The 14,014-nt window shown below is 50.3% G+C and overlaps 1 protein-coding gene across 4 annotated transcripts in view; it reads right to left on the bottom strand.

Moving 5' to 3' along the window:
- Positions 1 to 14,014, bottom strand: part of FRMD4A (FERM domain containing 4A) — a 368,918-nt gene that overhangs the window by 18,612 nt on the left and 336,292 nt on the right. For all 4 annotated transcript variants that reach the window (XM_043480351.1, XM_043480349.1, XM_043480353.1 and 1 more), the window contains 6 exons: positions 11,578 to 11,700; positions 8,303 to 8,531; positions 5,832 to 5,888; positions 3,659 to 3,896; positions 2,744 to 2,911; positions 85 to 944 (listed from right to left, as the gene is read on the bottom strand). In XM_043480351.1, the coding sequence (XP_043336286.1) occupies positions 85 to 944; positions 2,744 to 2,911; positions 3,659 to 3,896; positions 5,832 to 5,888; positions 8,303 to 8,531; positions 11,578 to 11,700 (1,675 nt within the window). The remainder of the gene's footprint in view (positions 1 to 84; positions 945 to 2,743; positions 2,912 to 3,658; positions 3,897 to 5,831; positions 5,889 to 8,302; positions 8,532 to 11,577; positions 11,701 to 14,014) is intronic.

A 14,014-nucleotide genomic window follows, 5' to 3' on the forward strand; every position in this document is an offset into this window, starting at 1 on the left:
CTCTCCACCGGTCCACATCCTGACCGATGATCACGCTCGCGCCCACCCGGTCGCGCGCCCTCCCAGTCCCCGGTCCCTCCTCACCTGACGTGGCCTTGCACATCTGGGGCATCCGGGTGACCCTGCTGTGCGCCACGAAGGTGCTCTGGGAGGAGGTGCTGTACTGGGAGCCGCTGTCCGAGGAGGTGGAGCTGGTGTGCGACAGGCGGCTGTGCTCCTTGTGCGAGGCGCTCGAGCGCTGGTACCACTGGCGCAGCTCGTCCGAGACAGCGGCGCGGCCGGCGCCCTTGTCGGGGGCGCCCTCGCGGCCCAGGGACGGAGTCCGCAGGATCTGCGAGCGCGAGGGCGTCAGGCGGCCCGCGTCGCCCTCGTCGCCGCCGCGCCAGCTCTCCCGGAAGAGGCCGCCGGCCGTGTAGGAGTTGGAGGTCTTGAACTGCGCCTTGACGCTGTAGTGGCCTTCCTGGTCGCTCTCCAGGCTGCGCACCACCACCGGCGTGGCGCCGCCCTCCACGTACAGCGGGTACTCCTTGATGCGGTACTGCGAGCTCGGCTGGCTCTGGCTGTGCAGGTAGACGCCGTGGCCGCCGCCGCGCGCTGCTAGGTTGGGCATGCTCCCCGAGTTCGCCGCGCCCAGGGCGCCCGCCGCCCGCTGGCGCTGGCGCTGGCGCGCGCGCGCCTTGGACGGCGAGTCCTCGGCCAGCGTGGAGTAGTTGGCGTTCATCTGCGCCGGGTAGTAGTGCTCCGAGCTCGAGTGGCTGGTGCACGACGAACAGTCGTCCATGGGGTCCGAGCCGTTGCTGCTACGAGTCCGTGGCGTGTAGAAGTCGGGGCTCCCCGTGTCGTTCTCTGAGCCCAGGAGCTTGCCCTGGGACTCCAAGCTGGAGCTCCGGTGCCGAAAGTGCAGGGCCAGGCTGTGCAGCCGCGTGGGGCTGAGGTCCACCGACCTGCGGGGAGAGGACCGGCGAGGTGAGTCTGGGGGCGCCCAGGGGAAGGGTCTAGCAGCTCTGCGATCGCAGCCCGGGGCCTTCGGAAACGTGCATCAGACTTCGGAAACTGAGTCCAAGAGCTGGTGCTTCCCAACCCTCCCAGGTGAAGACAGGGCGAGAAGGGGACGGCTGATCCCCAGGCCTCCGCTCTGATGTTTGATTTTGAATGGGCGGTGGGGTCAGAGACAGCGCCCACGTGTTACTTCTGAAAAAAGCACGCCAATAGCCAGGCCCCCCTCCCTTTTTTTAAAAATGAAAAGAGATGCTATAGACACAGTGAACCAAGATTATCCCCATTTTAGCATTATGTTAAGTCGGTGAAATGCTATTTTAGTAGGTCAAAAAAACAAAACAAAACAAAACAAAAAAGGCCTTGCAGAAGCAATCATACCGTTCCACCCAGTACTATTATGAAACCCATGTAAATAGATTTCTATTTCCCTGTGAACACTTGTGTAAAAAGGAAGACTGGTGGCATGTGGAACACTTAAAAATGACAGATGCAAATAAACACTTGCCCCTCCACTACTTTGTTTATAATCCATTCCACTTATTGGAGTCACACAATAAATATCCATCAATATGGCCATGGGGGCAGAGTGTAAGGACTCCATAGAAATTCACCATGGCTGGGCTGACCAAGTACATGAAGAGGTGAGTCCCAGGGGTGACTGTCACTCAGGGTAGACTGCGAAATCCCAATCATGTGGCCCTCTTTGACTCAGGCCTCAGTTTCCTCTCTGGTCCCACCCCCTACTTCCACCCAAGCTCATGGGAATATGCCAAGTGCAAGCCTGAATTTGGCACTTTGACCTTCCTGTTCCCTGAATATCCTTAGAGCTCACCACCCATCCCATCCAGGTCTCTGCTCAAATGTTATCTTATTAGAGAAGCCTTCTCTGCTGGTTTCATTTAAATGATGGTCTCTCCCTTCACTGTCTAGCTTCTTGCCCATTCATTATTCTCAATACTAATCACCGCTGACATTTCTTTACTGTGAACTCTCTTCCTACTGAAACATCAGTCTGATGGAAGCAAGGTGTAGTCTTTTTTGTCCACTGCACTGTGCCCAAGAATGGTATTTGGTACATAGATGCACTTGATAAGTATCTGTTGTATGAGTGAGTGAATGAATGAATGGATGGATGGATGAGAGACTCTTGCCTGGAGAGCTCAGTGTTATCCTGTATAAATGGTTCACCGCTTACAGCAGATCACACTATCTGTCCTTTGAACTATAGTCCCTATGGATTTAAGTGTCAGAGAAAATTGACTGATGGCTTTGGTTTTGCCTCTTTTTAGGAAAGGAAGGTGGAATTCACTGAAACTTCACTTTTCCTTTTGCTGTTTAATGAATTTACCCCCTGGGGGCATTCAAGGAAGTCCAGGATAAACTTAGGCTTCAGTAGAAAGATACACGGGGACCCTCCTCTGGGCAAGGCTGTTCTGATCCCTGCTAATCCGGCTCAAGTTCCCGCCTCTGCTCTTACTAGGAAAGCTCCTTCCATACCCACAGTGTCTGAGGGATTCCTGGCCAGCTCCTGGTGCCCCACTGATGCAGACAGTGGGATATAATGTGTCTCTTGGCTCCTGGGGGCCTCCTGCTGCCTGCTCAGTTTTAATTCTGCTTCACTTACAGAAGAGCCTACCTCATCGGTTCAGTCCTGACTCTAGTTCACCAGTTACCTGGGCCAGTGTGGGGCCAAATTTTTACAAAGGTGGGGGTCTGGCCCATGGAGGGAGATGGGGAGACTCACCTCGTGGAATGCACGTAGTGGGGACTCCGGACGCGGAGGTCAGGTGTGGATGGCATGCTGCACTGCGAGTTCCAGTGCGGGAGGCTGCGGATGGGGCTGGTCTGCAGGGAGCTGCTCCCCCCTCCTGCTTCGGCACAGCTCCCCGTGCTGGGGAAGCGCTTGTGGTTGCTGCAAACCAGAGGAGGCCATGCCGGTCACTGCCTGCTAGGGCTGCCCCTTCACTGAGGTCGCTGACTGTGGCCTCAGGACATCCCTCTCGGGGTCAGGGAAGTCTGCCCAGGACTCCCCCAGAAGTGGATGGGTGTCCGTATCCCTTACCCTTCATGCCTTATGGCAGCGTGAGACGAAGCCCCTGTTCTGTGAAGCCCCTGCCCTCAACCACAGTTTCTGTTTTCCGTAAGACAAATATTTACCTGTCTGGGTACCCACTGGGAGTTTTACAGGGCATAATGAAGGGAAATGAGAAAAACAGAGAGGCAGACAAAAACCCCCCTCTCCGTATCAGCTGAATAATGAACTGGTAATACACAGCTAAGATTACAGCTATTTGGCTCTGGAATTCTGTTGGATGATGGTTTAGGGTTCTCAGCCATTTTGGGATTCTTATGAGTGGACTCTAATTTGCCATTTCAGAATACTTCTGCCTATTATTTCCTAATTAATTCCCATGGAATTTAAGGACATTCAAGCAAGCTGCTGCAAACGTGGATTGTGAGCCAAAAACCCCAATTTCCCTGCGAATGACAAACCTGCACCTCCAGCGAGTCGGCAGCAGAGGGCGCTGTGGCGCAGCCCTGCTGGAAGGCAGCCCAGGGGAGGCGCAGCCGGGGTACCTGTGACTCACAGATGCTGCTTAACCCTTGGATTCTGCCTGTGTGGACAGTGACCTCGTGTGGCCTTCCCGGCCCAGCTCACCTGGAGTGACTGTGCGAGGAACGTTTCTTGACCTTCTCGTAAGGCTCATCTAGCGAGGACTCGCTCCACATTTTGGGCTTTATGGGCGACTTGTCATAGTCGTTGCGGTGATAGTGCATCTGCCTGAGTCCCTCCAGGGACTGGGGAGGAGGCGGCCGGTTGTGCGACGGTGGCCGAGGAGGGAGCCCCTTGTGAGGGGACTGTAAGGGGGACAGTGTGCTGGTGACCTGAGAGTCTTCTGCACCAAGACGGGAAAAAGAGTGTAAGTTAGCGAGAGTCATCCTCCCCACCTACCCCGGCAGGCTCCGCCCACCCTAATTTCACCCCCCGCCATCGGAGGTCAGTGGACAGGAGCAGTGGTTTCACTGTTTTACCCCTCAAATCAGTGAGGAAAGAGCCCCTGGAAGGAGCGACCTGCGATGGGAGTGGGGGGCCCAAGTGATGCATTTATGCCCCTTGGTAGGTCCAAGGTCTGGCATGTGGGGAAGAAACCGATCACACGCAATGCTAAGGACAATCTAGTCCTACTCCAGGTTCTCCTTACAGAGGAATCTCCTTCAAATGTTCCGCTTTCCTCCCCAGCAGAGACTGGAGTCCACAGAGGTCAAAACCAGTGCTGGATCTCTGCTATTCAAAACATGGCCCCCACTCCCCTGCAGTTCCAGCATTTCCTCCCACCCATGTAATGAATAAAAGTATGCTGCTGCTGCTGCTGCTAAGTCGCTTCAGTTGTGTCGGACTCTGTGTGACCCCACAGATGGCAGCCCACCAGGCTCCCCCCTCCCTGGGACTTAGCAGGCAAGAACAATGGAGTGGGTTGCCATTTCCTTCTCCAATGCATGAAAGTGAAACGTGAAAGTGAAGTCGCTCAGTCATGCGGACTCTTAGAGATCCCATGGACTGTAGCCTACCAGGCTCCTCTGTCCATGGGATTTTCCAGGCAAGAGTACTGGAGTGGGTTGCCATTTTGTTCTCCAAAATATGACGATCTGATTGCAAATAGCAGGGCCAAGACAACTGCGTAAATATGCTGCCAGCCTCATCTCACATCAATGACAATGAATATTATAGTTATCATTATGACTGGGAGCAAGATCTTTCATGTTTTCTCTCTGAATCACCCCTTACCACCTGAAGTTTTCCTAAAGGGCAAAAAAAAATAAATAACTGCCACTTAATATGATGGATTGGCCAAAAAAGATTAAAAAAAAAAAAAAAAGAAAGAAAAAGTCAAAAAGATCTTACAGAAAAACCTGGATGACCTTTTTGGCCAATCCAGTATTTCCATGTCATTAATGCCCTGACCTCTCCAGGTTGGGCTTAAATTCATGGTAACATTCTCTAATATGGTTCTGTGTTTGGAATTCCTTCTCTGATGTGTGGTGGTGATGGTGGGCTGGGGTTGGGGGGTGGTAGGTGTGCAATCATTTCTAGTTTTGTAAGAATTTCCCAAGAAAATATCCTGAGAATCACTATGTTTTTGGAGGTCAATGAGCAATAAGAAGACAGTTTTCTAGGTGACCAGGAGTCTAAAGGGACATCCTTCTTTCCCTTTCACCATTTCTCAGGAAGGTACAGAGACTTGCTTTCTTCTGGCTGCCTGAAGGCTCTCCTAATGGTTTCAATCTTTATGACCCAAACCAATGTCCACTTCTTTCCTCCAGAAATTATACTCAAAAGGAAACTATACATGGTGTTTAAATCATCTGTTCAGGTAAAAATGTGGTTTTGGCAAATAAAAAAGTCAAACACCATCCACTCACTTGGATAACATCACCAACTCAATGGACATGAGTTTGAGCAAACTCCAGGAGACAGTAAAGACAGGGAAGCCTGGCGTGCTGCAGTGCATGGAGTCACAAAGAGTTGGACATGACCAAACAACTCAAACCACTCACCATCACCTTAAATCTTACCTCCAGGCCCCAAGACATAATGAAATTCCAATAGGCGTGTGTTTCTGTAGCACCCACCCACTCTCAGCCAAATAGGTGACCACTGAGAAGTGAAAGAATCACAGGGAACCCGGCGTCATCTTGATCTGGCTCCTGGGTTTCCACTGGGCTGTTCCAGACTACATATAGCTTAATCCCAGGCTGTCCCAGACTACGTTCAGTTTAATCCCAGTAATAATCTATGCTCTGAGTTCTCAAGCAGGAAACAGACAACATACCATCTTCAAGAACAAGGGCATCTGACAGGGAACTGTCTTCACTGGCAATATTTCCATCTGGGAAGACAAAAAGCATAAATGTATGAGTTGAACACACCCCTGAGACAAAGCTCTATCTGTGAATGCCGTTGAGTTTCCCACCATCCCATTTCTTTCTAATCAGAAAGAACCCATGAAACACAATCAAAATGCTGTTAGGCATTTCTTTTGACAGTCTCTGTGGTAGGTCATGACTCACCCCCCATCCCTGACACTGCAATGTGCCCGTTCTTTGTTTCACTGGCGACAGCAATACTGAGCAGCTTAATATCCAGCATAAAGGCCGCCTGGCCACATCATTGCCCCGGCCCATCTCAGGGCGCGTTCCAACTCAACCCAAAGAAGTGACCTGCTATTTATTCTACACACGCGAAACTAGGGTGAGGAGCTTGGTTTGGCTCATATGACAGTAAATGACTTCTCAAGAAACTTCTTAAGTCATTAGCAGACAAAACAAGCTTCTAAGTACAACTTCTCTCTCCGAAGCTTATTTTCAGAGACACCATTCAATTAACCATGAGAACACACCCAGAGGGAGACAGAAAGATAATCCCCTTCCTTTAGCAGCTAGGGAAACTGAGGGATATCTAGGGAGGTATGGCTTGTCCAGGACTGTGCTGCTCTCCTGGCTAAGTTAGCAAAAGATCCCAGGTCTTTAGATCCCAAGCTTAGCCTTTTATCTCTTAAATAACAAACCAGGCTAAGGCATGGAAGAAGAAACTGGAATTACTTTAATTCAAGTGGGCTCTTATGATGAAACATTATTTCAAGGAGGCAGCAAAATGGAGAAGGTATATTCTCAAGCAGGTAAAATACATGGCTAACAGCTTGGATGGGACCATTCACCAGCTGGTCAGACAGTGAGTTACAGACGGACTCTGTTGGCTGTCCTCACAGAATGGCCCTCACTGAGCAGGCGGGGGAACCATGCTCTTCTGTGGTCGACCAGCAAGACTTCTGTCCCTCAGCTGTCCCTCCCAGACTCTGTCAGCCTAGCTGATGTTTCTGCAGAGTTGGGGAACCCCCAGGTCCCTTCAAGGGTGCAGAAGGAAGTCCCAAAAGGCAGAGAAGACAGAGAAAGGCAGGCTGACTGCAGCTCTTTTAGGGAAAATGATAACATCTTGGCCAAGGACAATAGGGCAAGAGGCAGAAGGATAGTAATTTCAAATTTCCTACAGTGAGAGAATTGTTTTATGATCTTTCTCTCTTTGAACTAAGAATTCTCTTTATTTGTATTGCTTGATGAACTATGAACTGCTACGAGACACAGCCTTGACTAGCATCTTGGAGTCGGCAATCTATTATCCCCTCCCCAGGATGCCCACAGTTTTAAGTTACAGCAATATATACACATAGCGGTGGTAAAACACACATAATGGAAAGTTTACCATTTTAGCTGTACAGTTCAGTGAACTTAAGAACATCCACACTGTGGTGCAGCCGTCACCACCATCCAGCCCCAGAACTTCTGTTATCTTCCCCAAACTAAAGCTCTGTCCCCTGTCCATCTTCCCCAACTCCTCCAAACCTCTCTTCTACTTTCTGTCTTCCTGGAGCTAACGTATGATAAATATGTATAAACTATGAAAGGATACTTGATAATATATCTTAAAGAAATTGATAAGGAAGGACCTACTATATTCAGGGAACTATATTTAATTACCCTGTAATAACCTGTAATGGATAAGAATCTGAAAAAGAACAGCTGTATATATCTAGTCTTTTGTGGATCACTTTGCTATACACCTGAAAGGAATGCAGTGTTACACAACACAACTATACTTCCCTTAAAAGAAACAGTGTTTGCTGACTTAAAAAAAGAAAAAAAGTATCATGATAGTTGGGAAAGAATTGAGGGTTGGTGATGAATTCTGGGTTCTTTCCTTCTAGTGTTCACCAAATACAGTCTCCCCAGCTCCTAGCCCCTCCTGGACCGGGGTTTGGGGCTCTAGACCATCAGAGTGGGGAGCCCCAGATCTCTCCAGCTTCGGCAGTGGGACGGAAGCCCATGGAGACAAAAGAGGGCCGCGGGGGTGCTGGCCTCGGGGCAGCCCAGCCTCCCACCTTTCCTTCCAGACGTGCGTAGGGTGACCAGGTCCCTGAGGATGTGGGAGCCTAGGCTGGCTCAGGACTCAGCTCCCAGGAGACTGAGAGGAGTGCATTCCCAAGAGGCCATAAAGAGTAATTATGCTCCTTTGATTTGTATAATCCCTTTTATCTCTGGTTCTGAGTGCATCTTATTGCTCTCATTGGTACCAGGTCTTTCTAGCTTCATTTTATGGATGGAAACATTAAGGCACAGGGGTAGTTCAGCAGCTTGCTAGGTTACTCTGGGGTCTGCGCTTTGGGTCCATGCTCTGGACAGGGACCCCCACCCCCTGAGGCCAGTGGGGGAAGGGACACCCACAGTGGGGAGTGGTCTTAGCACTGACCGTCAATGATCAGCGAGGCCCTCTGGGTGGGTTTCTTTCCAGATTTGACGCGGTTCTCGTTGATGGCACTTTCAATCTCCTGCAGCTTCTTCAGTGCGTTCAGATAAGAGGTTTTCCTCTGCTTCTTCAGTTTTTTGCTGACATTGGGGTCACTGGCCAGGCGGCGGGCGGCCTCTGTAATCTGGGACTGAATGGCAAACTCCCGCTCCAGGCGCTCCAACTCGGCTTCCTGCAGGAGGGGTAGCCGAGGCTGCACTTAGGCAGATGCAGAACAGGTGAGGCCCATCCTCCCAACCCCTCCCCGCCGTGCGAGACATGTGCACTAGGGAGCCAGAGGCCGCAGGGCCCACCCCAGCTGGGCCTGGCCCCTCAGCGCCTGCTCCTCCAGTCCCTGGCAGCCAGGGACCTGGACACGCCCACTTTTGAGACTCTAGGCCCCTGATCCATCCTGGGGACAACATCAGCCCTGAGACTGGCACCGTCACTGAGAAGCAAGGAGTTTTCAGGCCTGGGGGCCACTAGGGTTCATTTCCAAGGTCTCCAGTGACGTTCTGGAAGACCCAGCTTGGAGGTGATCCAGGGCCCACTGGGTTGGCATCCTCGTTCCATCAGGGGCATGGTCTCTCTGTGCTCTTCTGTGGGTCTGCTAGCAGGGGACTCACAGGGACATCCCACCCCCGCCCCCAGCCACAGCACATGCCCTCTGTCTCTCCTATTTTGAGCCCTTCATGCTGGGCCTCATCCCTACTTAATCATGCCTCCTTCAGATGTTTTTCTGTGAACGCTGCTGTCCACACACACCTGCTCTGCACAAAACTTCTGCTGAATGACCAGGGACCCTCAGTGAGTCTGGCTGGTGGGTGATGGAGCCGGGTCCCTGCTCCTTGGATCATCCTGGGCACCCTTCCTTTCCCATGTGCCTCCCTTCCTTCCTCCTCTACTCCTGACTTTGGCTGAAAGGAGCAGGGGGATGAATTTTCCCTCAAATAGGGTTATGAACCCAGGAGAAATGCAACTGTGGCCGCCAGAAGGTGCCTCCTGGGCCCAGAGGATGAAGGGGGCCCTCAGATTAACTGCTGGCTTCTCTGCAGCTCAGCTGGTGCCTTCTGCAAACACCGCCCAGACCATTAAGACCAGGGGAGCCCAAGCCCGCGTTGTAGCTCCGGAGGATACACAGCCTGGCTAAAGGCTGAAAGGAACAGATCTAACCACGAAAGAACAGAGCACTGAGCTCGTTGGAGCCAACACTTCCTAGTCAATGGCTGAATACTCCATCCTCGCCTGTGGGCACCGTGTGCCCGGCAGGGTGCCTCCATCAGGCACAAAACTCTGAGCTGGACTTCACTTCCTGTGGAGCCCTGAAGGGACAGGCCCAGGGGGAGACTGAAAGGAACGAGTAAGCGGCTAATAAAAGTCCCTGGGTCCTTCAAACACCTAATGCATTTCTTCATCCCTGGAGAAGAGTAACCATAACCAGGTGGACTCTTGCCCGGACCCTCCAGACAAAAAAGTCACCAAGGACACAGCCTGGTCTGTCAGAGTGACCTCAGCTTGCAGCTGCTCCCGGGCAGGCAGAACAGCCCTGGCCCAAGACCCTGACCGCGATTTTGTGGGAGCCCGGGACACACTCTTGCTACTTAAACCGAGCCAAGGACAAGGCTGGCGGCTCATCTGCACAGATGGCTGCCTGCGTGTGAACAGGGAGGTCAAGGGCATTCCCAGGAGAAAGGCGCACCTGCTGATGACATCTGCAGGAGACAGGGATTCTCAGGGAGCCGAGCATCTTTTACAGGGAAGTGTGACAGAGGCACTGTGAGAAGGCGTGATGGGAACGTGGGAAGAACAACAGCGCGTGGGTAGGGTGGGGTGCTCACTCCAGTGGGGTCTCCCCTGGAAAGTTCAGTGCAGGTGTCCTACCAGTACAAGCGGAGTGGAAGTCTCCAGGCAATTCTGATGACAGCCAGGTTTGAAAAATACTCCACCAGGCGGTTCTCTAAATTGCACCGGCCTGCACCTCAGCTCTGACTCTGATAAAGTCCCAGGCCCACCCACAGCCCAGCACCCCTCCTGCTATACCCTTCATGGTTACCAAGCATCTAGCAGTTGTCAATACTGAGTTAAATATTTTCCGTCCACTTGCTCACTTAATCCCAGGGACAGTCTGGAGAGATGAGGGTTATGACCTTCGTTCTACAGAAGAGGAAAACTGCCTCCGGGTTTGGATGACGGGTTCTGGTGCATCCACCAGTTCTCCCCAGTGCCTGGGGATGGGGGGCTGCTATTACAGATTTCAGGAGGCTGGTCACCCCCCTCAGTTGTCTCCAGGGCATGTGTGTTTCCCCCTAAATTCAACCACTGCACGTGTTATGTGACAACATCAGGTTCTCTTTTTAAAAACACTAAGCACGTACAGAATTCCCTTCTCCACTGGCTCTGATTCCTGCCCTTTGGAACCCTCTGTTCAATAGTGTTGTAATGAGTAACTATATTTGGAATAAATTTGGAAAGCCATTTCCTGGACATGCCCCTGGGGCCTGAGGTGTGCCTGGCCTTGAATTTCTCTTGCTCTGAGACTGGTAACTTATTAACCAACTGGGTGCCCTGAAAAACACTGGCTCACTGAAAAACACTCTGATGCTGGGAAAGATTGAGGGCAGGAGGAAAAGCTGGTGACAGAGGATGAGATGGTTGGATGGCATTACTGACTCAATGGGCATGAGTTTGATCAAGCTCTGGGAGACGATGAAGGACAGGGAAGCCTGGCATGCTGCAGTCCATGGGGTCACAAAGAGTCAGACACAACTTAGTGACTGAACTGCAATAAGGGCAGACCCGACGGTCTTTCCTCAGCCAACAGCACTCCTGCACCTGCTGACATGGCCTCAGCATTCTTCCTTTTTGATTGTTTTCTCTCATAGGTCACACAGCACATTCAGCTCTCAGTGACAAAGAGCTGGGAGAAGTACACATGACTTTTATGGAATAGCCTCCCGTTAACTTTGCTGCCTGCGACAGGCCTATTGAGTCAGACACACAGCCTCTGCAGAAATCAAAATGCTTTCAGATTAACACAGGTAACCAATCCTACCAATGGGCACTGAATACTGACCAAACAGATAACTTAAGAAAAGATTACAAGGAGGGCTACTCAGGAGGAAAAGAGGGTGCGGTGTTGGGTAGAATGAAACATCATCAGAGTAAACCCTGGCATCCTCACAAATGGGCCAGTAAGGCGGGTGTCAGAGAGTCCAGCCACAGAGAGAAGAAACACGCACCTCTCCTTTGGGCAAGATTTTCTGCTCATCCAGCTTGAAGGCCGTCCCGATTCTTCTTCGAACAATGGGTGGCTCCTCTCCTGGATCCAGGGGATACTCTACAGGCAGTTTGCCCGTCAGCTCCTGTAGAGGTGTGACATCATGGGAGGAGGGATCAGCAGAGCGTCCATGATTGGCTTCTAGGACATGGACACACGCACGCACACACACATACACGCATGCACATAAACGGACACACACATGCACACACACAGACACATATGCATGCATGTACGCACATACATGTGCACACACACATGCACGCTCTTCAAAGCACAGATCCAATACATAGATTTGAAACCATAACCTTACACAATATTAAGGTTAACAGGAGGTCCTACAGTGCAATTTCATTTCTACAAATGCATGAGAGCAGTCCTTCTTTTACAGAACAGAAGCACTTGGAAAAGTTTTTCCCAAAGTAACTTCCTATCAGGTAAGTTAAGTCACTGTTGGTTTCCATCATAAAAACCCGAATTTCATTCACTTGTTAATTTCATACACATGTCCAGCGTGTCTACTGTGTGCCCAGCGAGACTGCCCAGCCAGTAAGACCAGTGGCAACATGAGATCTCTGGTCTTTCTGGCTCTAAACTCTGGTTCTTTTCACTGCATCAACTGTTCCCTCTCAAGTATCAAAGTTCAAAATGAGTCTTTCAAATGAGCTTTCTTAGGAAGATTGGTATCTATTGGGTAAATCCCAGAAAAGGGCATTATTACATTATTTAAAACCTGAATATGAGTAATAATTATTCCACTCTGGCTGGATGCTCAAGGAACAGGCTGAGCTCAAAAGACATTAAATGTGTACAGATATGAGTTTCACTTGAAACTAAAATATAATCCATACTACTGACAAAGGTATTAAAAAAAATCCGGTGTATGTGCCTTTGGGGCTCTGGAAATCTAACTGTTGTGAGTAGAAGGACAGTGAATTTAGCAGACAGACCACCATGGGGACAATGGTCCCAGGAAAAGGTGAAGAGAGGTCTGTGGGATGATTCACAGTTAGGATTAGGCTCTCTATGAGTGGTTACCTTTGGGCTGAATAAAGATTATATTTGAGTCAGCAGCTGATCCGCATGGTGGAGCCCAGGTGTCTACTGCAAGGAGTCACTTCCAGGGACCAGAAAAGCCTGGGAAACTCACTGCCTGCCTCCAAGGCACACGTGGCCCTTCCAGGCAGAGCCGAGCCCTGGTCTCTAGTCTCAAACCAACATGGATGCTACATAAAGACCCAGTGCAGGCTCTTCTTGGGAACATCCGTCACTCACACAGAAACTTCTATGCCAGGCAGCCTCCTATGGGCAGGTGAGCCCTGATCATTAGTTTCCAGGGGCAGACTGACCTTCTAACAGAAGGAGTGATCTGGCTTTTCTGTGCCACCCCTGTGTGTGCACACTGGGGTGTGTGTCTGTACATGATGAGTTGTGTGTGTGTGTGATCGCACTCCCTGTGATCCCAGGCCTCTCCTCCTGGGTTCAGGCCATCAGGAAACGACCTCCTGGCCTTTTTATTCCCCGGTGTACGCATTTCAGAACACAATGGCCAACTCTTTGAGTACAAAATGCTTGGCAGTTTTCTTCCCTGTTTTTTTTTTTTCCTCTCTTCTTTTTTTAAACGTGGTTCAAATGTCTCCCAAGTAGTTATGTGTTTACTTGGCAACATTTTTATCTACTGCCCTGAAAGTCTGCCTATAAATAACATGACAGATAGAGGGTTTTATGCTGTTAGGACTTTCTTTTTGGCTTTGTGACTTAAAAAAGGAGGGAAAAGTTGTTAAAATGTAAAAAAATGATTTAAAACTCTAAAGAGTCTGTCATTTTCTAACACAAAATTGCAGATCAATTCCAGTCCAACAAAAAACAAAATTTTTTTAAAATCTATGAAAAGTTTAAAGGCTGTCTCTAAATTTCCTCTTCCATTGTAAGCTACTACAATGGAAGAGGAAATATTGAAAAGCTGTACTGATAGTTACTGCAAATTGAGAATCTGTATTGTCCCAGCAAGAGTACCAAGCCTTCTGAGAATAATGAAATAAAACTTCAAAGAAGACAAAAAAAGTCTGTGGTTTTAAAACAAAATATCTTTTTAAAAAATAAAGCTACTGATTTTCCACCATCTGCTTGAAGGTATTTGAGTCCAGGCCTTGATTCTCCATATTTAATCTGATTTCACGTGTAACCAGAGCTGCTGGCGAAAGGGGAGTTTAACACACTCTGGTGAGAGGCTCAATGGAGCCGCCGCTGCTGCTGCTAAGTCGCTTCAGCTGTGTCCGGCTCTGTGCGACCGCAGAGACGGCAGCCCACCAGGCTCCCCCGTCCCTGGGATTCTCCAGGCAAGAACACTGGAGTGGGTTGCCATCGCCTTCTCTGCAATAGACCCGGTTCCCCTTCTA

This window comes from Cervus canadensis, chromosome 10, assembly GCF_019320065.1.
Source record: "Cervus canadensis isolate Bull #8, Minnesota chromosome 10, ASM1932006v1, whole genome shotgun sequence".
NCBI lineage: Eukaryota > Metazoa > Chordata > Mammalia > Artiodactyla > Cervidae > Cervus > Cervus canadensis.